This window comes from Saccostrea cucullata, unplaced genomic scaffold, assembly GCF_032062105.1.
Source record: "Saccostrea cucullata isolate Sc308-1 unplaced genomic scaffold, CSIRO_AGI_Scuc_v1 ctg7832, whole genome shotgun sequence".
NCBI lineage: Eukaryota > Metazoa > Mollusca > Bivalvia > Ostreida > Ostreidae > Saccostrea > Saccostrea cuccullata.
Window position 1 is genome coordinate 2610 of NW_026927219.1, and position 27882 is coordinate 30491.

A 27882-nucleotide genomic window follows, 5' to 3' on the forward strand; every position below is an offset into this window, starting at 1 on the left:
TTACGACACTGGTGAAAACAGTCAGATATGTACATTTATGTGATTTATATTGATAGTTCAACAAAACTTCAAAGGACCAAGTGAACCATGACACTTAAATGGTAAATACCAGCCTTTGTGATTTTTTTTTTCATTTTGTTTTTCTCAAAATCAACCTAGCTTGCTAATTTAGTGTGAGATATATTACACTTTTAGCACCGAGTTAACTTTTTTGTCTTCAATCACCCATTCTCAATATAAGGGCACAAATGCCTCTCTGATTTTAAAAAAAAAATGAAGTTCAAGATAACAATTTTTCTATCAATTACCTTTGAAAGAAAGTATCTGAAGATTTTGTTACAAGTTTTTTTTTCATCAAATTTTAATACATTGAATAATGACAAGACGTTGAAGTAGGGGGTGATTATATTCAGAAATGTAGCTGGAAATGTACGTTACTCTTTCTGCAATGTCCAAAAAGATATGTCAAAAAAATATAGTCATTAAAAATCACAATTGGAATATATCATCTTAACACCAGCACATCCTACCAACTCTGTCAGCAACATATTCTCTCGGCATACGAACGTGCATTTGATTTTTCCTTTAAAAAAACAAAGGTTATTTTTTGATCCAGATGTATAAAAACATTTTTTAAAATATATGCTTTAAATTCTTCTCTCTGTTTTGTTTAGAGCGATCAGTTTGGAATCTTGTCATTTTCTATAGATACTGGAACTTAACATGTACATGTAGTAAAATTCTATTTTGTAGTTACTGTCTTTTTAACATATATCCATGCCGATTTAGAAAACTATGTAAATATAACGTACATTTCATGATTTTTTTCTGTTTGATAAAAATTAAAATTCATCTAAAAATTCATCGTTTTGTTTCAGTTTATTCCAAAAAAGATTCTCTATGTAATCACATTGTGTTATATGTCACAATCACCACTATAAAGACACGATTGCCCCAGATTATGATTAGGTAATGTACATTTCAAACTTGTAATAATATGTAAATTAGTAATAAGAAAATATTGAAAAAAAAAGCAATTATTGACATAAAAAAAATTTCAATGAAGCGTTTTCACGCAGTAATATTATAAGAAATCATAATATAAAAAATGGGGTTATTTGTCATGAGCTACATGAATGTCACGTCACTTCGATAACGTTCATTTCACATATTATTGGGGAGTCCCCTCTGAGTTCACCTCTTGTGCTGTTTCGCTGAAATTGACACCGAAGCCTAGCTAGTTACTTCTACCTGTGTGCAAGGGTACAGACAAAATCAAATAAGAGAAAGACATATTTTGCTATGATCCAACAAATACTTATTTTTGGCCATTGAAACTTAACATAAATGATCAAAATCTATTCCGAATATATCTATCGACAGTCTTGTTAACAATTTCATTTAGTATGCTGCAACATCGTTTGTCAAAACACAAACATACCTGCTTTTCAGCAGATCTTGAAAAATATAACCCAAAATGCAATGATTCAAACAAAACTTAGTACTGTGTGCCTTTCTGTATTTGAAATGTACGCGACCGTCTTGTGTTTTGGGTTTGTTTTGTTTTGTTCTTTTTTTTTTTTTTTTACCAATTATAATCCTATGCATACCTTGTTTTAAATTATCAACAACAATTAAATGAATATTGACGAAAAGTCGCATAGTAAAAGTAAACAAACTGCAAAAAGGTTGCCAAAGATGAATTTAAGACGCTTAGAAATAAATTTTCTAGCATGTGGTAACAGTCTACCACATTTACGAGGATTGGGGTGCATTTAGATGGCTTTATGTGGTCAGTTGTCAAATGGATTGTACGATATCTTTGTTTCGCTCGTGCAAACGCAATTCATTGACTAACTTTTAAAAAAATGTCAGTTAGAAATACGCAAAATGTATGTTACCATACGTAACGTACATTTCAAATATAAAAATTAAATCTCTTCCACAAGCTTACGTTACACACGCAATATATTGATACTATTTGAACTTGCATATCATAAGAAATGCACCATACTGGTTTCGTATTCAAAAATATATATCAGGTATAAAAATCATATTACATATAAATGGCCTTAATATAATTTTTTTCCTCAGCAGAAACGTTTCTTTTCATTTATTTTGGGATTTAGCCGACCTAGCCTCCAACCTTTGAAACAATCCTTTGTGTACACATTCGAGTGTGTGAAAGTGTGAGAATACATGAAAATTCGTGCGAGATTCACTTAATTCGAATTTCATGATAACGTACATTTCAGTCACGTACATTTCAAATGACCACTTTTCATGTAAAAAATAATTTTTAATTGTGTTAGGCAAAACGTCTTTGCCAGTTTACAGGGTACAAGGGGTTGCTTATTCAGAGTCGTCTCATATTTTCTACTTAATATATATTCTTATTGGAAGAATATAGTGTTACGTACATTTCTTTCTTATCTCTACGTTTGAAAATGTGTTTCATTCCGTGAACATATTTATAAAAGTTGCTCAAATTGTTCAATTTCATGTTACATTATCTAAGTATGAGTTAATAATCCTTTGAAATTTCACATTTAGCCCATCAATAAATAAAGGAGGAAAAAAACTATCAGCTGTATGATCTTTGTGTTTGCTTGTAATGTTGTTGAAATAGATTAAGCGACAGGGACATTGCACAATAAAAATGATTTATTATAACAAAGAAAATGTCTTTATTGTTATGAAAAGAAATATATAAGATACAGGGTTTAAATTAACAGAAAATTTTTACTTGAGAATCAAAACTGCATATTACGCAGAGGGGATTCGGCATAATATTTGCCTCGGCGACAGTAACGTACATTTCAAATACGCTACTATATAACTCATTCTTCAGTTCTGAGTTAAGATGTGTGACCAAAGGCCTATTTCTTAAAAATAATCAATTTCATAATTTTTGTATATTAGTTGAGTCAGTAACCTTCCTGCTTTTCAAAAAAAATGATGGGAAGATAATCTGAAGTCTTAAAGAGGAGATATGTGTCCAAATGTACAAGCATGTCTGAAATTTTATGTACGTAACTTGGTGTCCACAGTGACTGTTTTTAAAATCAATAAGCTACACTTTTTTGGTGAATCCTTTTTGAAGTATATAAACACAAATTTGCATGTTTAATTGCATGACTTATTTCTGCCTTATTCCATTATAATTAGAAAATATATCCAAGATTGCCAATGGACACCGTTATTACATAAGTATCATAATAAAAATTGCAGTAAATATAAGAATGAAACAAATTTTATGAGTTTGCAGTTTTAGTCTGACAAAAAATAACGAACGCGAGCTCTACAGACAAAAGTAATTAAAGAAATTCTTAAATATGCAGGACATGTATGGGAGTACAAATGTAGCTCAGTGGGAAAATTCGGCAGTGGAAAGCTGAATTTTGTATCTTTCTGGCTGCATTTATACAGGTAAGATTATTTCGTAGACTTGCGCGCGTTTCGGTAAACATTATCTAAATTTTCACATGGCTTATTTTATTAACAAGTTAAACTTTTTATATTATAAGTAGTTATACTTTTAATATGGTTTAGTATCTTTTGTAAAATTATTAATTGTAGTTATAAATCTTAGAAATAGATTGTGTAATTTAATAAAGAGTGGAAAGCTGAATCTTGACTGTCTTGGTTGTATTTATACAGGTTGGGTAATATCTCCACTCCTCAACCATGACAGCCGCTCTGGTCCACAAATTTAAAAGGAATTTATAATAAAAGAAATAGCAGGAATTGAGCCATCCCGGTACCTCCACAAGCCACGCGATGTTATGCGAGTTCCATGCAGTCAATAAAATAATCTGCATACGGTCCACAAAAAAAGAACCATTTTCCTGTAATTTTTTTTATGAAATAAGCACTAAACAAGTAACATGTTATTAGAATTTAACATGTTGTTAAAATATGAAAATAATGTAATCAATAAGGTATGATGAAATCATGTTTAATGTTATATTAAATGGAATTTATTTAAAAAGTCACAATTTTTATTTCTGGTTTCAAAAATGGAGAAATTATGTAAGTAACAGGGACACCTAAATCCGAATCAGGCTTTAAAAAGGAACAAAAAATATAACAAGACAATCGAACACTTGTCTCTAACACTTTTAATATTTCATTTCAAAGCTTAATAATAGACTAGCTTTCAAAGAGAATCAATGCAGACAAGTAAATTGTCAGATGGATTGCTAAATCTTCTAGGTCTTCTTTTTTGAGTCTTGGATCTTTGTGTCATTGTTACGAACATAATTTAGTCATTTCTTGTAAATCTGAAGGAAAAAAATATATAAAACAAATACAACATGATGTAATCAACACATATGCTGTTTAATTATATTTATGATATATTCTTGATAAAACCAGAAAGAAGTTAATTAAAGTACAAATTATGTTTTCGTGTCTCTGATACGAACGTAATTGCGTAAATGATATGGCAATATTAAAACAAATATTAAATAAGTATTCATCCTTTGATAAGAACAGAACAAAACTAACAAAATTAATATAGAATAAAATATAGTACAATATAACTTAACATTAATAGATTATACAAATATTGCAAAAACACTTATGTTCGTAACAAAAGACGCAAATCAAAAGTCATAAAGTACTCGACTCGGACAGATTTATGCATTTTGTATGGTCATAAGCGACATATTTTAGTTTCTGATTAATAGCTACATGGTATAAAGATACAACGACTGTATTTATGTGTTAAACATTCACTTAAATTGATACAATAAAAAAAATACTTACCGAATCTATTATGTACGTAACTTCTTTTTTCCACATGGACACAATGAGCATCGCCACGTTTTTTAGCAGACAGCTAAAACCTTTCTACCTTCGTTTTCAATTTATAATTATACCACTGGAACGGACTTCCAGAGCCAAACTTATGATTCATTGGCTGTTATTTTAGCAATCATACTGAAAGCTATTATGTTCGTAACGATCAAGACACCAGACATTTTACAATCAGAGATCATTTTAAAATTACAAAAAGAACTGAGTTATGTTCATGAAGCATATTGTTAAAAATAATTTATCACACATAGTCATTAATTAAACACAGAAATTGAACTTGACAAATTATTTAACGTTTGTAGAGAGGTGTTAAAAAGTTCAATGCACATGGACACCATGTGTTACGAACATAAACCACGAAATTTTAAGTTCAGAAAAAAATGATTAGGGTAATTTTAGCATGTTTGACAAAATAAATATTTTATTTCATTTATATGCTAAGACAATGTACACATATATCCTGCCAAATGATTTTATTTTTAAATAAATGCCTATTCGAAAATTATGTCGCATTTTCTGCAATTGGAATCCCTAAATGCAATACAACACTGATCAATATTTTTTATTCCTCAACTCATATCCATAAAACTATTTATACTATATCCTTACACAAGTATCAAATCATATCAATATCAATCTATCTGCTTACACTTTATTTACTGGAAAATAAAGGAGAAAAGTGATATATTTTAAAAATTCACCAGTATTGAAGAATGAGTTATATTTGAATTTAGAACTCCTTAAATATCCTTTCAGATCGATTATTATATGAATTCTTATTCATTGTTATATGACTATTTATAATGTTGATTTGAAAATTACATCAGTGGTATTTCTTCTAAATGAAAATGAGGCGACATTATTTGAGCCCTTTTATTGAGAATGGGTGGTAAACCTTTACTGAGTGTGATTTGTCCCTATTTGTTATTTTATTAAATTATTACTAATATTTACCAAATTTTCGTTCATTTTCGAGTCCTCAGGAGAAACAAAATTATGAACTATCAACTTTTCTAAACCTGAAACACGATATTGAATCTCCTCCAAAGAAGAAAAATAGTTTGTATCATCTGTTCTTAGAATAAGAACGCGGCTAGGATAAGGCTGTCCGTAAAATATCAGACTGTTCAAACTGAATTACTTCTCTGAACTACCTAGATATGACGTCATAATAGAGTATGACGTCAAGTCACTGCATACTTGAGCTTACATGACGGGGAAAGTGTCATAATTTTTACACATGACATATAGATATTTGGGGGACGTTGTTGTTTAATTCAAGTGCGGGGTTGTTTTTAAGATCCATGTGCTGTTATAATGTTGAACATTTAATATAGAATTCCCTTTTCCTTTTGCTTGTCCAATTTGCACATATTCTAACAATATAGAAAAATTGTATGTGAAACGCTCCCATTACACGTCTGTAGATAGAGTTAGAATTTATGAATCGTGTTTAAATTTGACTGGCACAAGTGAAATACAAGGATTAATTGAAGATATTCTGAGTGAATCTAACAGAGAAATATGTCTTCTAACTGATTTTTGCTGGAGGATTGTATGCAGTTTATTTATTTTGTATCGCGATAAATAGTGGAAAATACCTCTTCTTATGCTGGTAAGTTGAATTTCTCGTAAAATATTTTCTTAAGGAGTAAAAATTAAACCTGACCCCAGCACTTTTTATGTACCAGAGATCACGATGAATTGATCTACGTAACAAACTTTGCACAATAATTTTGTTTTGCACTTGTGCCGCCGCGATATTTGTGCAACATTTAAGGATATCATTAATGTCCGTCACGTGATCAACACAGTCATGTGACATCACAAAAATGCTTTATTATAATACCCAAGTAAACTATTATCTCAAAATGGCTGCTATTTCAAACAAGGATCACATACTGAAATTAAGATCTAGCTCAAAATAAAATGTATATTTATAGGGCATTTTAAGCCTTCGGACAGCCTTATCATAACTGCGAAAAGAATAATTAATGCAAGGCCATCTTTATGGATGCTATTGAAAAGTTGAAATTTTTGTTTTACTGGAGGTAATCGAGAAAAAATAAATTAAAATAGATTTTTCTATATACATACAAGTTAATTGATTGGTTGGTCAATTCCTTATTTAGTCAAGAAATGAAAAAGTTTTCTTTCTATTTTTCTGATTGATATTTATGGCATTAAACATTAGAATCCAAAAATATTCTATTTTCAACTTTGCTTTCCAAGGAGGTTTGAGGTTTATACATGTATGCCTATCCTTCGAGAGTTCTTAGAATGGAATACTAAATTCCTGACATATAGATGTGTTCAGAATGTGTTAAATTCCAGCTTCAGTGTCATACTTCTAGCTTCTTACGTTATCAAATTTGTAGGTACCCAACAGCTATAAAGCATTTTCTTTCGATAAAAGAAAAATAAATTACATGAAATAAGAGTTTTAAAATAGTAAAATAAAAAAAGATAGATTATTATTCCGGACTAATGACCTGCTCTAAATTTCACAAAAATATTTCTTCTTCAAAACATGGATTTTCATCAAGAGCTTTATCTATACACGACTTAGTCAGAATCCTACAAACATTCCCAATTTTTTACTGACAAAGCTAGACAAATACTGACATTCCTACTGCTAGTGCTGATAAACGTAGAGAAGTGCTACCAATATTGAGATTAGGAACATATAAAATATCATTCAGGAGAGAGATTAAAATGAAATATTCTTCAACTCTTCATATTGATGAGCTTATTACAGACAATCAATCAAAAGCATTTAATTGCATTCCTAAAGATGTATTTAGGTATTACCAATTCAAACATGTGTGTTCTATTATGCATGATTTCTGTTCCAATATACCATGCTGGTTAGATCAAATAAAAGGTTAACTGAGTGGCATTTGTAATTTTGTTCCAGAATTGCGCCTCCGACAAAATTAATTTAAGCCCGTGGCTATCATTAATTTTCTCTTATATAAATATTAGTGCTGGTAAATGATTGGGTGATTAATTATTTTAATAGACAATTTCCTTATACTGAAAATTAACCAAACTGCTAGCAAAGTTAAACAGCTGTCATTACGTAGGTCTATGACGTCCTGCTCCTGACTTTTAAGTTTATTTTTTGTTGCTCTACTGAACCTCTTCTCTTGAAGATTAAAGCTTGTAAAATGACTGGAAAAGGACTCCTTTTGATAATATGTGCTCTCTTTATCATTTCTACATGTTCAAGGTAGAGTTGACCATAACTATTCAAGTTTTCTCCTAATTTGTTTAATAAATGAAAAACCTGTGTCCAAGATATATGATTTTGTTTTTCCTTAATTCACATTTCTATTTCCCCATTTGACAGAAGTCATATCCCCCTCAACAAAAATTGCTTGATAATATGGTGCTTAAAATTATCGCTCATATTTTGATAAGATTGAATTAGAAATGTTTTTGCATAAATCTTCATACATTTATAATGTCGAATGAACTATTATACACGAGTGATAGGATCATCGAAAATCTATGGAGGTAAATTTCTTGACATCATTTTTCCCGTTTAGCCTAATAATAAAGAAATCTTTATCAATTAATGCTACACGTATTATGAAAAGTAAACAAAATGCCGTTGGACAACCACAAATTAATATCATGTTAACATGCTGTTTTGTATGCATGTGACGTCACAAACCTATAAAACGTGAAAAAATATCAGTTTAGGTACGCGGATTTGTTAAGGCAGCACACGGATCAGAATTCGGCGTAATAACACTTTTTTCATAATATGTAACACTAATAAATCGTGGATAAAACGTTTGCTATCAATATGCTTTCTATAGACTTCAATGGGACTTATACTACAGGAAGTACTTCACCACGATGTCATAACGTGACGTCTATAATTAGAAAAAATACCTTAATTAAACAGTGAAAATTTCAACTTTCAGTTTGTAATAATAGTTGTGTAAAAACATCTCTGTACCATGAAAAGTGCTGCTAGACTCTTACTGTCCTATCACAGAAATAATTCTTCAACACTTTTGGGCGAAACCTTCTCAAAATTTTTACATTTTGTTCATATGATCGAAAAAATTGCAACAATTCCCATAAACCATACGACTCTAGCAGCACTTTCCAAAATCAATAGAATAAGAACTTTAGTTAGAAACAAAAATTAAGTTTCTAAGTGTGCTGCGTAGTGCTGAACTTTGCATCTTTTTTGTTACGAACGACAGAGGAAAGGCTGATCGGCAAGTAAACACCCTGTCTGCTTTTATTTTACGAAGAAATTTAGAAATATATTAGCATACCTTATCTATAAGCTTTATTCACAAATGAATCACACATTATATTCATTCTAAATGCTTTTAAACTCCGATTTCGTGTGTTTGTTTACATGCATTCTCGCTACGTTTCACTTTCACTCTGCTACTGAATGATCAACAGTTATGACGTAACGGGTTTGGTTTTTAACCCCTTTGATAAATACGGAGACCCAGAAACGACAGAATTTCTTAAGTATTATGTTTCAGCATATTTTGATTCATTTTTACGTCCTCAAATCAATCTAATATATCGATTTTAAGAAATTGTTATCTCTAAACTTCACGTCATAGAGCTTACAATGACGTCATTTCATATAGGCAAGTAGAATATTTGGTTGTAACCTTAACATACCAGCGTAGGAAAGTTTCTAAAATATTCAAAGCATTTGCGTTTTCTGGAAAACTCTGTTTATTGGAAACATGACAAGTGTGACCGATAAACACAGGTTGCTTAATCCTCCAAGGCACCCTATCCAACTTCAGGGTTTTTTTCCCATGGGACCGAGTTTATGCCCTGTTCTTGTATTTTTGGCAGATGGCTGCTTGTTTGTAATTGATCTTTTTTCGTCATCGTCACCCTTTTAATTTAATATGGTCTGCGTCTGGGTGCCAAGGATGGGAAGTTTAATAATTCTGTTAGTTGTACATGTATACCGTAAATAAATATTATTTGCGTCATTTTTTATTCGCGTTTTGTCAGTTTGAAATTGATCCGCTAGAATTATTTTTCGTGAACGAGGAAACACGTTCAGCAAAATACTTGGCTTGCGGGATTAAATATTCGCGAGTTGAAGTAAGTCGCGAAACTCGCGGACATTTCTCACACGCGTATAAAAGTTGGTTTACAGCATCTTTGTAAAGGAATCTAGATGTGGACCAAAGAGCTCATTAAATAGTTCATGTACAGTACTGTACCCCGCCTTCCATACGATTATAATCATATGGGAAAAAAATCATGTTTTCCTCAAAGAGACCCGAAATAAGTATCAGTTCAAAAATTAAAATAGAAAGCTCACATGGACAATATGTAATAAAGAATCTGTGAAAATGTTTAAAATTTTATTCAGTGGTACTACTTAACAAAAATCTTGAGAATGTCTAAATTGAAATTTTACTCATTTGTATACGAGGAGTTGTGGAAAAGAGATGGCTACTACAAAGCGTAAAAGAGAGGTGGTTATTACGTTTGGGCATCGTGTATCATATTTAGGAAGCCTGATAGATACTTAACTTGAATTTCTTCTCGTATTGACATTACACAAAAAGGATGGATATTATACTTTTGATCAAATGGTATGTCAACTCGTTAATAAATAAAAGATTACATCTGCTTCTAGTACTTTAATCAATAACTAAAACCTGCCAATGTCTTTATGCATTTTATGATAGTTAATCAATACCCTAGATAAAATAAAAAAATAATCCAGATCACATGATTTAGAATCTTTTTTCCCGCCTCCGGTCGTCACGTTTTGTATTGTCGGATATAAGTGGGTTGTTTTTTGAAGAAGGAACAATGTAAAATCAAATTCACATAATGAAAGGATTATTTTTCGTTCTAACCAGTAAGTTAATTTTTTTTTTATTTTTATCATGTTTTTTGATTAAAATTTTCAAACCACAAAATGCATAAAAAAATTAAACTGTCCAAAGTATACTTATTGGTAGGTGGCAATTGCTATTCACAGCGATTTTCAGTAGAAGAGTGTAAAGCTGTATCTCTATTGATAAACGGCCAACATTTTACGAGTAACAAAAACGCTTGCTGTAAGACATGTTACCCGCATTTAATATCCATTTTTATATAAAATATAAAGAATTGAATTTAAAATCTATAACCGAGTTAAACCAAATAGCTATATTCAAATAAGAGAAAGCAACTTCTCATTACTAATTAAAAAAAAACCCAATAAAATGTAGGAAAGCGGGACATCTTTATTATTATTATTATTATTAAATGCCGTTTCATTAACATGTTGCTTTTTTCTCTCTATGGTATTTATGAACTATACGAATCATATTTTCTTTGTTACTGAAACTAAATAATGTACCTTTCGGATATTCTGTATATATATAAAATATATAACCAGTTCTCACATTTTTGTTAATACTATCATGTTTTATTTTTAATTAAGCATTAGAGCGTTGCATATGTTCTGTGTACATCAGCGACTGGATTCAAGTTGAATCACAAAAATCTAGTCCAGTTCTCATTCAACATCCATTAGAACACATGCCTGCAAAAGTTGAGGTGCAGGTAAAAATAAAAGAAAACGGATATGACGTCATTTTCCCTGCATACGGATCAGCACAAAGAGATGACGATGACAGAGATAATATCTACGGTGGCGTTGTTTATATTTACAATGAAAATCATGTAAAAATTTTTGTATCTGTGAGGAATAACGATTCGAACAAGGGAGTGCTTATATTCACAGGTAAAAGTTTAATCAAGGGTATTTTACTGCTTTGTTTTAAAAACGATAACTTTTTAATTGTTTATTCAAATAATATAAGATATAATGGGGAAAAAATAAAGCCTGGAATTTTAAACCTTAATGACAGCATGGGCTAGATATTTTAAAACAAGGAAGATTTTGTAAATGAGAAAAGGAACGATATCCAATTCTATTCTAACAAGATGAATCTATTTTCGTGAATTCATGATTGTAAATTGTTTTTTTATGAAGGATATTGACAGTATGAACTTCTATAATCATAAACTCTTTATGAGAGCTAGACGTAGAGTTCATTTGAAGAAAACAACGATACAGCGAACATATAAATTTAAATTATTATTTCGAAAAAAAGTTTCAAAATAAAATGATTTAGTCAAACTTGAAACTCCGTTGTAGGAAATAGCAGTAAATAAGCTGAAAATTCTTATGCTGAAGGTAAAAATCGAAAATTGGGATACATACATTAAAACAGATGGAAATAAACAAAATTAAGAAACATTTAGAAATATTTAATCTTTTACCTATATCAGAAATACATGTATGTAGAATATATATGATTATATACTAGTAATGTTTATAGCATCAATGATGGGTTCTTTTTTTATTTATTACGTTTTAGGTGGATCTGCGTTCGCTGGACCATTTGAAGGAAATTATTCGGTAGGTTTTATTAGGATTAAGGTATGGGGATTGTGTGATCTACCACTAGCGAAATTCACAAGCTATGGCAGTGAAAGCATTTCAAAAGGTAAGATATGCTTCTATCAAGACATTAAAAACTGTGTCTCGTATCTATTCTGGAATGTTCAAAGATTCATTGTGGAGTTTTGTTTTTAAATCATAACATGTCTGTAATTGTACAAAGGTTAGGAGGAAGCATCCCCTTTTTATAGGTCGCACCCGCCAGGAGCCCTATGCAGTGATCAAGTATACGGAGCATTTAAAAAAACCAATAAAAATAAACATAGCTATTCAGAATTTTGTCACGCTTAAGCAGGTAGTAAAGTTGCTTTAATATTATTCAGGTCATATACATGTATCAAAGCCAATTTAGATTTAAAGAAAGATATATATCTATTAAGTCCATAATCAAAACAACTATGTTGTGATCATCTTTCCATTTAATATTGACGCGCCCTTCACGAGAATGTATAATAATATGAATGCGGTTGAATTGTCCAACTGTCCAATCTTATCATAATTTTTTAGAGTTATCTCTAATCATTTTCAGTTTTAATTTGCTTTTTACACAGGAACTTAATAAATGACAAAATATTTTGATATTATAGTCGCATTGTATCCAATAATAAACGGCACTCAAAAAATCAGCAAAGACGTTTTCAAATCATTCATAATTCATTTTCCGATCATGACAAGGCGCTAACAGCGGGTGTGACCGGTCAACAGGGGATGCTCAGTCCTGCATGACACCTGATCCCACCTCTTATGTTTTGGAGGTCAGTGGTTGCTCTGCTCCTGTTTCGTATTGTTTTATGGACTTTTGAGCTTGAGTACTGCTCGTTATATCCATATGTTTCATTGTAAAAGAAATGGTTTCATTATTCATGTGGTATTAGTTAATTGAAATTGTCAATTGCTACCAGAATAAACACATTTACATGTATGACGTATATCTATCAACAGGTATTCAAAATATTCATTCAATGATTAAATAATTTACAATGTACCAGTACAATTCCAATTTTATTCATTTTTAATCATTTATTTATATCCTCAACCCCACTTAGAAAAAGAAAATCACTCGCGCGTATTTCAACAATATTTTTTCTAGAAAGAGGATACTAATGTGAAGTTGTAGAGAGATGGAATTTCAGCATGAGCGTGTCAGTGTCGTATAAATCCAAACATTCAATACATGCGAAGATTTATCTCTTCTATATTGAACTCTTTAGTACGTAAAATGAATAAAGTACCATTATGATAGTGAAATTTAATATCTAAATCATGTACTAAACCTTTTAGATTGTGAAGTATTAATACAAAACAAGGTCTATCTTCAAAACAACAAAAATCTTCATTTATCATGCTCCATGTCATTTCTGATAAAAATCAGAAAATCGAGGAATATGAATATAGTAACGGTTTAATCAATAGTCATATTACAATGCTGTTTCAAAAGTTTTCTAGCTGTTACATTTGTTTCTTGTCTATCTCTCTTTCTCTCACTCCCTATCTATCTCTCTCTAGTGAAAATAAATTAAAATTCAACCGAACTGTTTCTCACTATCACCTTTCTAATATGACAGTTTTTTATATTCTAGGAACTTTAATCTCAAACTACCTAAAAAGTATACAAACGCTCTGTATGTTCGTTTATCAAAACTTAAAAGCATTGGGACCGTTGTGTAGCAGAGTTACAAGATTTTGGATGAAATAAACTAAATAGTGATAAGATATTCCTACATGTGCGTTTTTCATGATTACGTTGATGTCAACAAATATTTTTTTTTTATTTGCAAAAGCATAGAGAAAACAAATGGAAAGTCAAAAAATAAATTTCATGAAACTAAATAAGACTTAAAAAAGCTCCAAATAAACATGTATGATAAAGAATATTTTCTTAACGTGGAACCTACGTCGTATGACATCATGTGGTAAGTGTGTGTGCAAGATCCATTATGACGTCATAATTAATATAATGTGATTTTTCCCGTACTTTACAGCTTCAATAAAAATTGTAGAAATAAAGCAATTAGAAATTCATGGAATACAATTTTAAATCATGCCAAAATATTCTTAATATGTACCTTTATTCAATTCATATATTTTTGTTCCTAAAGCTAAATGACTTAATACAATTTTTTAAATTGGAGAAACTTGAAGGCGCCTTTTATTTACTAGACATTAACTTTAAATGAACAAATCCAAAACTATCTCATGAGTCATGTATTGAAATTACACAACTTATTGTGATAATGTGAAGAGAATGCAACTATTTTGAGGGAATGCAAAAATCTTATGAAATCTTTAGTTGATATCTAAATAGAATATTTTCTTGATGAAATGTATTTTAGTCAAAAATGTGTCGTAGATTGTATGTAAATGTTGTGATGTCTATCATGAAATGATGTGCATTCTTTTTCATAACTGGATAGGAATTATTCGTGTATATTTTGAATGATTGGTGTTTGTTTACAATTTTTCTATTTTTTAAATAGAAAATTACAATTTTTTGATAATTTTTCGCATCGTAAATCTGAAAGTTTCCCCAAAACAGTTAATTAATAATTAAACCCTGTGTAAGAGCTAAAAGGTCAAGAAAAGAAGAATTGGTAAATAACCTATCTCTCGTTAGTTTGTGTTGAAAGGTAAATATTTTAATCATTTTTCATTTGGATATGTTCATCATATTAAAGATTGAAAACTTTCTGACAAAGACGTCTGCAAAATATTTACAAATAGTGTGGAGAATTGATTAATAAAAACAGACTTCATTTGCCTTCATTTTATTCAACGTAGACATATCTTTTATGTCAATTGAATAAAAAAGAATTTATTATTGAGAAATATTGCTTAATACTGCTCAGTCAATAAATTCTATAAACGACGATGTTTAAAGAAGAATTTTTTTAATTTTTCATATTCTCTTTATGACAAGTACCCCTAAAAATGACAGACAATGTGAAGTCGCAGTATATAATTACCATTTTAAGTTTCACAGGCTGTACTACATTTAATAACAAGGAAACATGTCATGTGTTTTTAACTGATTGATAAGCAAGTGCTAATTTATCATTTTGAGAAGTTTGAAAATCTCGTGACAAAGACTTAGGTTCTACCTTAAAGGATAACTATATGATATAAAAATCTTTATAATGAGACCCGATTCATTGATTATTCAAACAAAAACAAACTCAAAAAGATCGATCTCATAAATTTTCCACGGAAAGAATAAACGATGAATTTATCAAATAAGCGTTAAATGCTCCAGAGAAATGTATTAAACCCGTACGCATGAATGTCATTTAAGACATGAAAGATGCAGAATATACCTTTCATATGCATAATATATGAACACATTTATTTGAAGAAATCGCGATCAGAAATACATACAACAGAACTCAATTAAAGTCATCATCCATACTTTCTTTGAGCATTTTGAATGTGTTTTTATCATTCGAAAGGGTGCATTTGCAGACGCATATTGATCTTTGTATTTCAAAGCTAGATAAGATGAAATTACGAAACAGAACACTGCCTAAAAATCATGAAAACTATCAATTGTAACAATTGCAAGGCAATACGGAGTATTTCAAAATAAAGAATCTTTTTTTAGTTTTTGTTGTGTAAGAAAAGGCCAAGGATTAGCAATATTTTTTTTATTTAATTGAATCTTAAAAAGAAAACATCGCATCGACTCTGTCATCATTACTATTAATTATAAGTTACATGAAAAGAAAAAATAAAAAGTTTATCATTTTTCCATTAACTCTCGTTCTGTATTTCTGTATTCTGATACTCTAGCTGGCCATAGATAAACGAATACGCTCAACTTTTTTGATATTTAAAACCTTTAACAAAATGAAACATTTCTAAGTTATATCTTAATTTATTAGGTAGATTTCTGTAACTAAATATTTCATTGATACAATCTTTCATTGCGTTGCACATTATAATCTGTGGACAGTTGTTTTTGATTGGAAAACATAAGCAGATACATACATACATGTATATATATATATATATATATATATATATATATATATATATATATATATATATATATATATACAAAAAATTATTTTTCCTTGGTATAGGGATAAAATAAAATCCAAATTCAAATGATAAAGTCAAACTTTTATCTAAAGCGCTTTCGCCCCATGCGGGCTCATCAGTAGATTTTAAATTTCAAATCTACTGATGAGCCCGCATGGGGCGAAAGCGCTTTAGATAAAAGTTTGAGTTTATCATTTGAATTTGGATTTTATATATATATATATATATATATATATATATATATATATATATATATATAGTTGAAAATAGTTCACAGTCGATGTCACACAGGTGAAAATAATTATAAAAGAAAAAGAAAATGAAGTTTCCAAATTTCATTTAACACAAGCGCTTTCTGGATCTCATAATCCGTCTTCAGGTGTACATAAATTGAACTTCCATTTATGTACACCTGAAGACGGATTATGAGATCCAGAAAGCGCTTGTGTTAAATGAAATTTGGAAACTTCATTTTCTTTTTCTTTTATAATTATATATATATATATATATATATATATATATATATATATATATATATATATATATATATATATATATATATATATATATATATATATATATATATATATATATGTATGTATGTATGTATGTATGTATCTGCTTATGTTTTCCAATCAAAAACAACTGTCCACAGATTATAATATATATATAATATATATATATATATATATATATATATATATATATATATAAAGCACAAATTACAACAACTCTTAAACTAATATAACTGCCCTACGTGAAGGAATATTAATATAGAAAGCACAGAGAAATTCACTTTTACAAGGATACTCACTTCCGCCCCAGCCCGGGGTTGAACTCTCGACCTACGGAATCTGTCTCCTAGCAGTATAGGAACAGCGCGTTAGACCGCTCGGCTATCTAGGCAAGTTAAAAAACTTGCTTTCGATGCCGATGGAATTCTCACAACGCTGTCCTACACTACACGGTCATTGAGAATGGAAGTGAGATACAGTTATTTGGACATTAGTTTTTAGAGGATTGTTACCAATACATTAGTTTAAGAGTTGTTGTAATTTGTGCTTTATAAATAAAAATTAATTTCATCACAACATGTATTGGTAACAATCCTCTAAAAACTAATGTCCAAATAACTGTATCTCACTTCCATTCTCAATGACCGTGTAGTGTAGGACAACGTTGTGAGAATTCCATCGGCATCGAAAGCAAGTTTTTTAACTTGCCTAGATAGCCGAGCGGTCTAACGCGCTGTTCCTATACTGCTAGGAGACAGATTCCGTAGGTCGAGAGTTCAACCCCGGGCAGGGGCGGAAGTGAGTATCCTTGTAAAAGTGAATTTCTCTGTGCTTTCTATATTAATATTCCTTCACTTAGGGCAGTTATATTAGCTTAAGAGTTGTTGTAATTTGTGCTTTATAAATAAAAATTAATTTCATCGCAACATGTATTGGTAACAATCCTCTAAAAACTAATGTCCAAATAACTGTATCTCACTTCCATTCTCAATGACCGTGTAGTGTAGGACAGCGTTGTGAGAATTCCATCGGCATCGAAAACAAGTTTTTTAACTTGCCTAGATAGCCGAGCGGTCTAACGCGCTGTTCCTATACTGCTAGGAGACAGATTCCGTAGGTCGAGAGTTCAACCCCGGGCTGGGGCGGAAGTGAGTATCCTTGTAAAAGTGGATTTCTCTGTGCTTTCTATATATATATATATATATATATATATATATATATATATATATATCTATATCTTATTCACATATTAGTATTCTCCTGAACATTATATAAGCTTATGCTAAGACATAAATTACGTTTGATTTTTTATGAATTTAATATAAGCATTTATACGAAGTTGAAACAATACTTATTCGGAAATAAGTTAAAAAAATTATCTATATTTCTTTTTAAACATTAAGAATATATTATGCATATCTACATGTATAAAATAAGACATTTTTGAATTTCGCTCGTTGCTCGGCGCTTCTCAGATCCCAAAGCAAAGGATCTAAGCTGGTTGTGCACAATCTACAGGGAAGAAAATATATCCCAAGATTCTGATAGAATCTCTCATATTTCTCGAAACCATTATTACTCTGAATTTTAAATGATTATTACTTTTTGGTAAAGTTTTATATGATTTAATACAAGTATTTTTGGGTCAAATTTTTTTTTACACGTTTCTGATTTCTGTTATAATCATCAATTGGAATGTTAAAAATCAAGACTTCAACAAACGAAATTCTTTTTTTAACCAGGGGACAGTTATAAAACTATAACTCACGGACTTGGTAGAAACCCCGATTTTGTTGTTGTTCAGTTAAAGATGACCAATGGCTATGTGTCCGAGGCAACAGGTGAGTCTGGCCAAATTGTAACTTCATACTTTCCGTAGAATCATCGATGTACATGGAGGCCAAATTATCGTCGATTTCATGGTCCACTTTAAACCACAATTTTACATCCCCCATGAACTACTATTTTGTCTACATATTTATTTACTTGAAAACCTTCTATATATACATGAACCTACCAACAAACTTTTTTTTAAGTTTCAAAGAACCAACGAAATTTTGTTTAACCACGATCAATGAACTCAGACGAATGAAATAATTCCACGCCTAATTTTTCTCAGTTCGTAATTTTTTTGTATTTTACATTTTAGAACCAAACGATTCATTTAAGAATAGTTATGGCATATTTTATTGTAGGTGTGACATTCAATTCAGAAATAATTGGTAAATATGAAACTGTCTGTGGGACTGTTTTTGCATTTAATGAACAAGAAATTCGTCTTTGGTCTATGTCAGGTAAGTTTTTGTGAGCATTGTTATCACTCTATTACAATAACTATTAGATTTGATAAAAAATGAAAAATTATTGATCATACATTTTATTAATTTTTTTTAAGTTTGTTACGTGTTTCGAGTTATTAATTTTTTTTAGCTCACCTGAGGGGAAAGCACAAGTGAGCTTTTCTGATCATCCGTTGTCTGTCCGTACAGTTTTCACAGTTTCAACTTCTTTTCAAGAACCAATGGGCCAATATTTATCAAACTAGGTACAAACATCTTAACGTAGTGTTAATTCTAAATTATCAAAATCATGACCCCCGGGGGAAGGGCGGAGCCACGATAGGGAATCTAATTTTTATACTGCAATATTTAGGTAAAACGCTTTTAAAAATCTTCATCTCAAGAATCATTTGATCAAAAAAGCTGAAACTTATATTGAAACATCTTTGGGTAGTGTAAATTCTAAATTGTTCAAATCATGATCCTCGGGAGTAGGTCAGGGTCACAATAAGGAATCCAAGATTTACATTGAAATGTATAAAAAAAAAACTTTCAAATCTTCTTCTCGTGAACCACTGGGCCACACAAGCTGAAACTTATGTTGATGCATCGCTTGGTAGTGTACAGTACCGACCAGACCCAAACTGACACAAAGCAGTTCCAGAGCGGTCCCGGGGACTGCTATAGCAGTCCCACAGCGGTCCCAGAGAGCTCCCAGCTGTCCAAGAGGTCCTAGAGAGCAGTCCCATTAGCCACGGAAAGCAGTCCCAGCGGTCTTAGAGAACAGTCCCAGCAGTCCCAGCAGTCCCAGAGAGCAGTCCCAATAGGCGTGGTTTATTAATGTAAATGGCGGAGCTAACTCAGAAATGAAATTTCCAATAAACAACGAGACAATAAAAGGCAGAAATTGATTCCGAGTAGTATGCCAGGAATCCTTACATGTATACGAAGGTCATTTATGAACAGTAGGCGCATAGAAACAATTTGAAATATATTTATTGAAGGAAGAAGGCTTTCACACCTACATGTATGAATTACACTGAAAAATAGAGAAAAGGGTAGAAATATGTAGAATTACGTATTCGAATCGGACATTAGGCTGAAATGCTTCTATAAGTCTCCCCCGGGTTTCACAACTATCATTTTCAGAAAGCTCGAGTGACCTTATTGGTAATTGGAATGTGGTGAAATTTTCCAATATCTTAAACGGGTATATTAATGACATGGGCTGTGGAAAATGCACTTAGTTACTGGTTGTCCATAAGGAATTTAAGAAAAAGAGAACTTAAAGATGAACAATAAATCATTAACTAATACACTAAATATCCAGTAAAATCAGCACAATTCTCAAACAAAGGTTTATAGAGGCAGTCCACTGAAAAACCAGGCAGTATCGAATGTGAGGAATATTTGATATTTTATCTAAAACAATATCAATGTAGTCCAAAAGGAATAATGCAATTGAAGATTTGTTGGAAAATTACTTATTTAGTAAAATACCCTTGTGTTGTGTGTTTTTGAATTCCCTTATATAAACCATTGAATGTAGGTGAGAAACAAAGAACTGTAATTTCTAATACATTTTTTAACAGGAATATAATTTACACCAAACTGAATCTAGAAATATTTAATCTTTTTGTTTAAAAAATAAAATCGGTGGGAAAAGCACTTTTGATTGTAGTTTTCCGGCAAAATATATGGACGTTTTTATGAAATTTAGCAATGCATAAGTTATCTCCCGTGGCATCGGTAAATCTGCTAAACACCTTTTTATCGGAATCCTAGTGAAATATTTAGAATCGATACACTAAAGAAATTTAATGTAAAAAAATAATAACTACTTTATTTAAAAACAGAACTCATTTTTGCCTTCAAACGTAATATTTACATAAAAATTGGTTCCATTATTCAGGTTGAATCTACGTGTCCATTGATGTATCAGTGACGTCATATACCTGACAAATACTGCGTCACAATGAAATAGTTACAAGTTTTCAAGACTGAGAGAAGCTTTTAAAATTCTTTGCGTAAAAGTATAAAGAAAAGGATTTTTAATTAAATATGGTTTCTCTTTTTCTGTTTAATTTACTCCTCAGAGTACATTATTCTAAATGTTCAAGAATATGTATTCAAATGTATTTTTATACACGGACGGCATCTTGGCTAGATGTATTGAACAAGTCCGTTTTGATAAGTAATTTTACACATGTCTTAAACATATTTTTTATATAACTGATTTACTAGGATAGATCAAGCAATCATAATCATAACAAAATTTTCGTTTTATATACCACAATAAATCACAATTCCAGGTATTTCAACTGTTTATTTGTAAAATTAGTGTACTTTTTAAATACGAGGGTTGTCCCAAAAAGTCGTAGACAATGTTAATAACTTTTTTAACACACAACCAATACTAACCAAATTTTGCATAGACATAGGGTGAATTCACCATGCATCGGATACCCTTGTACTTCAACAAGTGCTAGCGATATCGCTACCGACGGAAAATTATCAAAATGGAGTTTAACATTTAGTTTGTGATTAAAATATCAATTTGGGACACAATTATATGCCCTTTATTGAGAAAATGTTCCCCAAAAATCCAGTTTTTAGTGATAACTCAAATTTCACCATGGATCGGACATTGTTTACCATGCATCGGACAGACGGTATTTTGACCAGAAAGATATAATACCTTTATCAAAGTGCTTTAAAATGCTTGATATCGATATATTTTTATCTTTTATCTAAGAAATAACCCTCAACTTAAATTTAATTGATGATATCGTTGCACAAATGTAGAACGATTCGAGAGACATCAGTCTGCCTTAGAAATGCTTAAAAATGATTATATTGCGGTAATTCGCGCCCTTTTTTCATGGTTTATCATACTCTGGTTTGTAGAAATAAATTGAGTCAAATTCCAGACGTCATATATCGATAACTTGTATTTTGACTGAACATATAGAGTTTTTATTTTCCTTTTCCGCAAAAAACAGCTGTCAGCTGGGTTCTGTATGAAAATGGTAGTGCTTACCATTGCATCGGAAAGTGTCCGATGCATGGTTAATTTGTGTCTGATGTACGGAGAAATGAACATACTAGTGAAAACCTGCTCTAAACAGAATTATACGAACATTGAAATGAAATCTCTTTAAAATTTATGTAAAATTACCAATCTTTGACTTTATTTACCAAAGTCTGACTCGTTCCGTTGAAGTCGAATTTTAAGAACGATAACTCTAAAAATCGCAAAATCATAAATTTCTGGTTATTCCCCTTTGATGATGTAAAATATGACGTAACTTCAAGGCCATTCTCGGGGCATTTTTATCACAATATGATAATAACAATCGGTATCATTAGAAAATTTAAATCTTCAGCTTCTAGACAGAAACAAATAAATACACGGAACTCTTAAGTTGAAAGAGAATTCATTGTCTAAAGTTGTCCGAAGCAAGGTATGTGTCCGATGCATGGTGAACTCACCCTAATACATTCAATGTTCTTTAAAATTGCGAATTCTTTAATAAATATCTTTCATATTAATTATATTGGGATGATTTATATGAAGGCCGATATGGTCTGTCGGCGCACGACCAAAATTCGGAATAATTGAGGCATATAACTATTACATTTGTTTTTATTTCTTTGGTACTATGTAAAAAAATTAATCTAAAATTTAAATCACTGAAAATAGAATCAAAATCTTAATAATATGTCAAATTTTCATGTAAATAACATTAGAAACAGACGACTGGTGGCATGATTTTCAAAGTGGTGTTCGAATTGAGTTTGATGAAAATGACGTCGTCGAACGCATACCCGGCGCTTGGAAATGTATTCTCTGCTGCCTAAAATGTAAGGCGATCTTTCAACTAATTTAATTTTGACTGAAATATGAATCTGCTTAAGAAAACGAACAACATTGAATTTAAATTATTTCCTTGGTCAATTGTGGATTTTCACTATACAAAAATATTCATTTGGATGTTAATAGCCTTATGTGAAGCAGAAAAAAGGACCTTCACGTTATGAGAGACGTAAATTACGCTTGCTATCGTGCGCCGATGTACACTTACGTGGTTTCTTTATTTTTTCATAGTTTTCTTATTAAATGTGGAATCGTCATGAAACTTGAAATACATGATCATAAAATGTTACTCTTTGTTATGATAATATAAAAAATTGATTTAGCAAAGTGGAAATAAACTATGTTCCCTGTCTACGACTTTTTGGGACAACCCTCGTATCTTGTTTATAAAATTAAAACTAATTCATTGATAAATTCCTCAATGATTGTTCACATTATTTATGTTACGGAAGAATTGTAGTATATTAATTTTATTTCATGGTCATTCAATAAATTCTTTTAGTTGAGGGTTGAATGGAATACAATTTTTTAGCGTGGTACTTGTAAAATGTGAAGCATTTTTTAATAAAAAAAAAATATCTAACTGTAATGATTCTTTTTTATATTGTGCCAATGCAGATTTTCAGTACATAAATTTACATTAAATAATGGAATAGGCTACACGAAGATATTTTTTTATCATAAACCTGTAGTTTATTTCTTAGGGATAAAATCTTCTCCTGACTAATATTTACTTACTAAAAGATTGCTTTCTAGATCTGTCCCATATGGGTCCCACAGAAGTCCCAGAGAACTGCTTTCTGGGACTGTTTTGGTGTCAGGTTGTGTGTGGTCGGTACTATAGATTCTAAATTGTTCAAATCATGACCCCCAGGGGTAGGGCCGGGCAACAATAAGTATTCTAAGTTTAACATTGAAATGTACCGGAAAAAATCTTTGAAAGAGCCACTTGACTAGAAATGCTGAAACTTATGTTTCTTGGGTAGTGTAGATTCTAAATTATTCATTTAGTGACCTCTGGGAAGCAAGGGGTCATAATAGGGAATCCAAGTTTACATTGAAATATATAAAAAAATGTCTTCTCCTTAAGAAACACTGGCCTTGAAAAGCTGAAACTTTTATTGAAGCATTCTGGGGTAGTGTAGATTTTACATTCTCCAGATTATGTGGCTTGTGCAGAAGATGGCTGGGGAGCAGAAAGCTTTAGAGGCGAAACTGCTAGCCTGTATATCCAGGCCTGGATACTGGAATCTTGTAATAAGCATTTCTCAACACACTTCACAGTGGATAAGAGCGACACAAACACTGTCGACCGAGTGAACCTTGATTCGGTGTATAATCTTGATTCCACATTAGTTTCAGTTCATGTAAGTATGAATTGTAACGCGTCAAAAAATAGTCCAACGTTAAGCAAGTCTTATTCGTTACGGTGGTTTTAACATTTAACATAGGTTTTAGGTGGCGTTTTAAAACTCTTTCTCAAATATGTTGAGTTTTTTATATGATTAAAAAAAGATATATATTGCATTTTTTCATCAAAATGACAAAGATTTTGGAGTTTCTTAAAGAATACGAATAAATCCATTTATTGTCAAGCAAATAATTAAATAATTATGATTTTAAAAAATCGCATCTGGGTATTTATTTTATCTTTAAAAAAACTTCATGAGTTGAAATTGTCAGTACAGATAAAAAGAATACAATTAAAATGACATCTCATATACCCTTTTCCATGTTTTTATACACTTCTTTCCCCTTTAATTCCATCAGATGAAAGTATTATCTCCAAGCAACGAGGGATACATGTTTCATGCTGGCGGTAGCGCCATGATTGATACCTCCAATGACCCATATGGAGCTATAATATACGGATACAATGAGACAGAAGTTATGCTCTGGAGACCATCCCCGACAAATACAAATGGACATTTGGTTTACGTGGGTAGAGAATGGGGTGACGGGCAAAGTAATCAAGAAAGTGACGTTGTGGAAGTCATCGTTAAAGTTATTGACATTACAGGCAAGTATTTTAATAATTAAGTAAATGATCAAATCCTGACGCTTTCTTTCATGTAAAGTTCTTTGCTCTCCATCCCATGCAGAGAAAAAATGTTGTGCATTAGACATCAAAATTTAATTTCTTGTCAATCAAACTTTCTGTGAATAGATATTGAGACTACATAAAGATGTAAATTGAAATTATTAGAAGAAGAATTACCTCCAATTAATTGTCAAATAATACAGGTTAATTCTATGTAGGCACGCCTTGTAATAGAACGGAATTTTGTTCGCCTGACTGGTCAAAGACAAGATGCGTATCTACAGGTATAATTATTCACTACGATATTGTAAGGGTTATTTGATTAATCTTTTCAATATTTGAAAAGAATAACTATAGTTTTATTCTATTCTTCTATTATTTTCAACAAACACTATTGAAGGTACTCCGGTCCGCTGGTTCTGAAAATCAAGCATTGAATAATTGAAAATGCTCACAAAAATGTCTCTGAATTTTCAAAGTAAAGCGTTTTTACCCATAATAATTTTTCAAACTTTATCTACTAAATTAAGCATATCACATAAAGAAAATTGGTAAACCTCGAATATATTTTCAAGAACTGCGAATAAAAACACCTGCTCTGCTTTTTCCAATTCATATTTGATCAATAAACACATTTTAAGAATAAAAAAAAATCATAGGCATCCAGGCTTTTTAAGAAATTCCATAATTTTTATACATATAATGTACTTAAATTTCTTTGATTTCTTGATACATGTATATGAAATTTTAAAATGCTTTTATTGGGTAAAAATTTTGACTATTAACTAGACCTTTCTGAGAACTTCAAAGAACCTTGAAGCACATTGAGAGGTATATAATGAAAATTGTTGCATTAAAAGATCTAATTTTCAATCTTCATTTTGAGACTTTTTGAATTAAATAATACAATAAAGAGTTGTCCTTCCTGGCTTAGGATCGGAGTCCCTTAACGATAATTACAATACAGAAACAAATTATATATTTACAACTGTCAAAAATATTCTTTGTTCGAATTTTGTTGTTTTTAATATACTTTGACTCCATTTTTCACAGGATTTAATTTAAAATATGGTATCAATGCTACACTTTAGATTGTCCGATCCCTCCTGACATTGTTAATGCATATAAACTATATGATGGAGTAAATAATGGTAGCAAGGCTTTGTACTCTTGTAAGACTGGGTTCACTGAAAGTTCCAAAGACGTAATAACTAATTGTGTAGATGGCACATGGTCTATGACATCAATGTTCTGCAAAGGTATATTGTTGATATGATATACAAAATATGTAATACCGATAGTTCAAAACCTATTTTCAATCAATGAAAAAAATATCTTCATCAGGATTAAGATATTCAAATTCTAATATATTTGTGTTTTTTAATATGAAGTCGTTTGCTCACCACCTCCCGCTGTTGAAAATGCAGCAGTTCTTGTGCAGGACAATAGAGCAAAATATTTCTGCTTAACGGGATATTTCACAATGAAAAATACAGTTGACGTCATTGAATGCATAAACAGTACCTGGCCGTCCACTGACTTTAAATGTATAAGTAAGGATCAAGATATTTATACATGATCTTTAAGAAATAAGTATTTTAATTGCATTTCATAAATATAGATGTTTTTGTTCCTCTTTGTTCAGTCTTCAAAAAGTCATGAATATATCTTTTACAAAATGTGGTATTAATAGTATACATCAAATCATATTTTTAAAGTATTGAAAGTTAGAAAGGTACAAATGTAAAACTAGTCTGTAAGTCATGTTCTTGAATTCATATATTGTATATATATCAACTAATTATAGTAATATCATAACATGCATTTATCCTATACAGAATCTTGTCCTGATCCTCCCATCATTGCTAACGCTGACGTCATGGTCTCTGACAATGTTGCTTTATACTCTTGTCGTCAGGGTTTTCTTCCAAAATCTGGAAACAACTCAATAAAATGCTTACAATCTGAGTGGCAGAAAACAAACTTCACCTGCTATGGTAGGAGGATTTCGCTATTTTTTTTTTTTTTTTTTTTTTTGTTAATCAGAACCATGTTTTAAAAATATAACTTTGTTTTGACAGTTTATATGTTTTGCTTTTTTTACGTTGATAACTCTGAATATGTAATATCATTGACATAAAGTAACTAAATAGGGTTTAATGGTTTGATGGCGTGAAAAGGAAAAGTTATTTGTAAAAATTCCCAACTTGAACATACACAACGATACACTTTATTATTATTTCAATAGCTAAATATGTCTGTACAGAAATTCTGGATGCTCATGTTATAATAATATGTTTGATTTCAATTACGATACTCTTCAGAAATAGAGGCGTGTTCAGTCTTCTGACTGGGTCGGCATGGCGTTGTTAATAATTCAAAACATGCAAATCTCAATCCAATTTTAAAAGTTAAATGTATTTGCGATTCCGATTAAAGAGTAGATATACTAATAGACATAATTTGTAAGAGAGCGAGAACCCTAAATCCATCATCCCTTTATAAAAATTCCCAAGACATGTGCATTGTATTTAGATGATAAACAGATACATACGATGAAAAATAGATAAAAATCGATATCGTTTTGTATATACTTTTGTTGCATATAAAGTCCACATTAAATACAGATTATACAAACAATTTTTTTCTTTGGAGGAGACTAAATATCATGTCACAAGTTTGCGAAGGTTGGAATTTCTCAAATGCAAGGTCAAAGGGTCAAAAAGTCAAAATTTTTTATACCGATTGAAATGTCTTGTCATGATGAATATCCATGTCTGGCGTCTCCAAGCACTGTTTTTCTGTGCCTGTCCCAACACAGTAACAATTCAAATTTTACT

The 27882-nt window shown here is 30.8% G+C and overlaps 1 protein-coding gene across 1 annotated transcript; it reads left to right on the plus strand.

Annotated features, from left to right (window-relative positions):
- Positions 1–19044: 19044 nt before the first annotated feature.
- Positions 19045–27039, plus strand: LOC134273766 (complement factor H-like; the record flags this gene model as incomplete). Its single annotated transcript, XM_062755983.1, has 7 exons — positions 19045–19139; positions 24163–24368; positions 24772–25021; positions 25261–25326; positions 26134–26301; positions 26434–26595; positions 26881–27039. Coding segments are annotated over exons 1-7 (1018 nt in total), but the record flags the coding sequence as incomplete, so codon positions are not given.
- Positions 27040–27882: the final 843 nt, after the last annotated feature.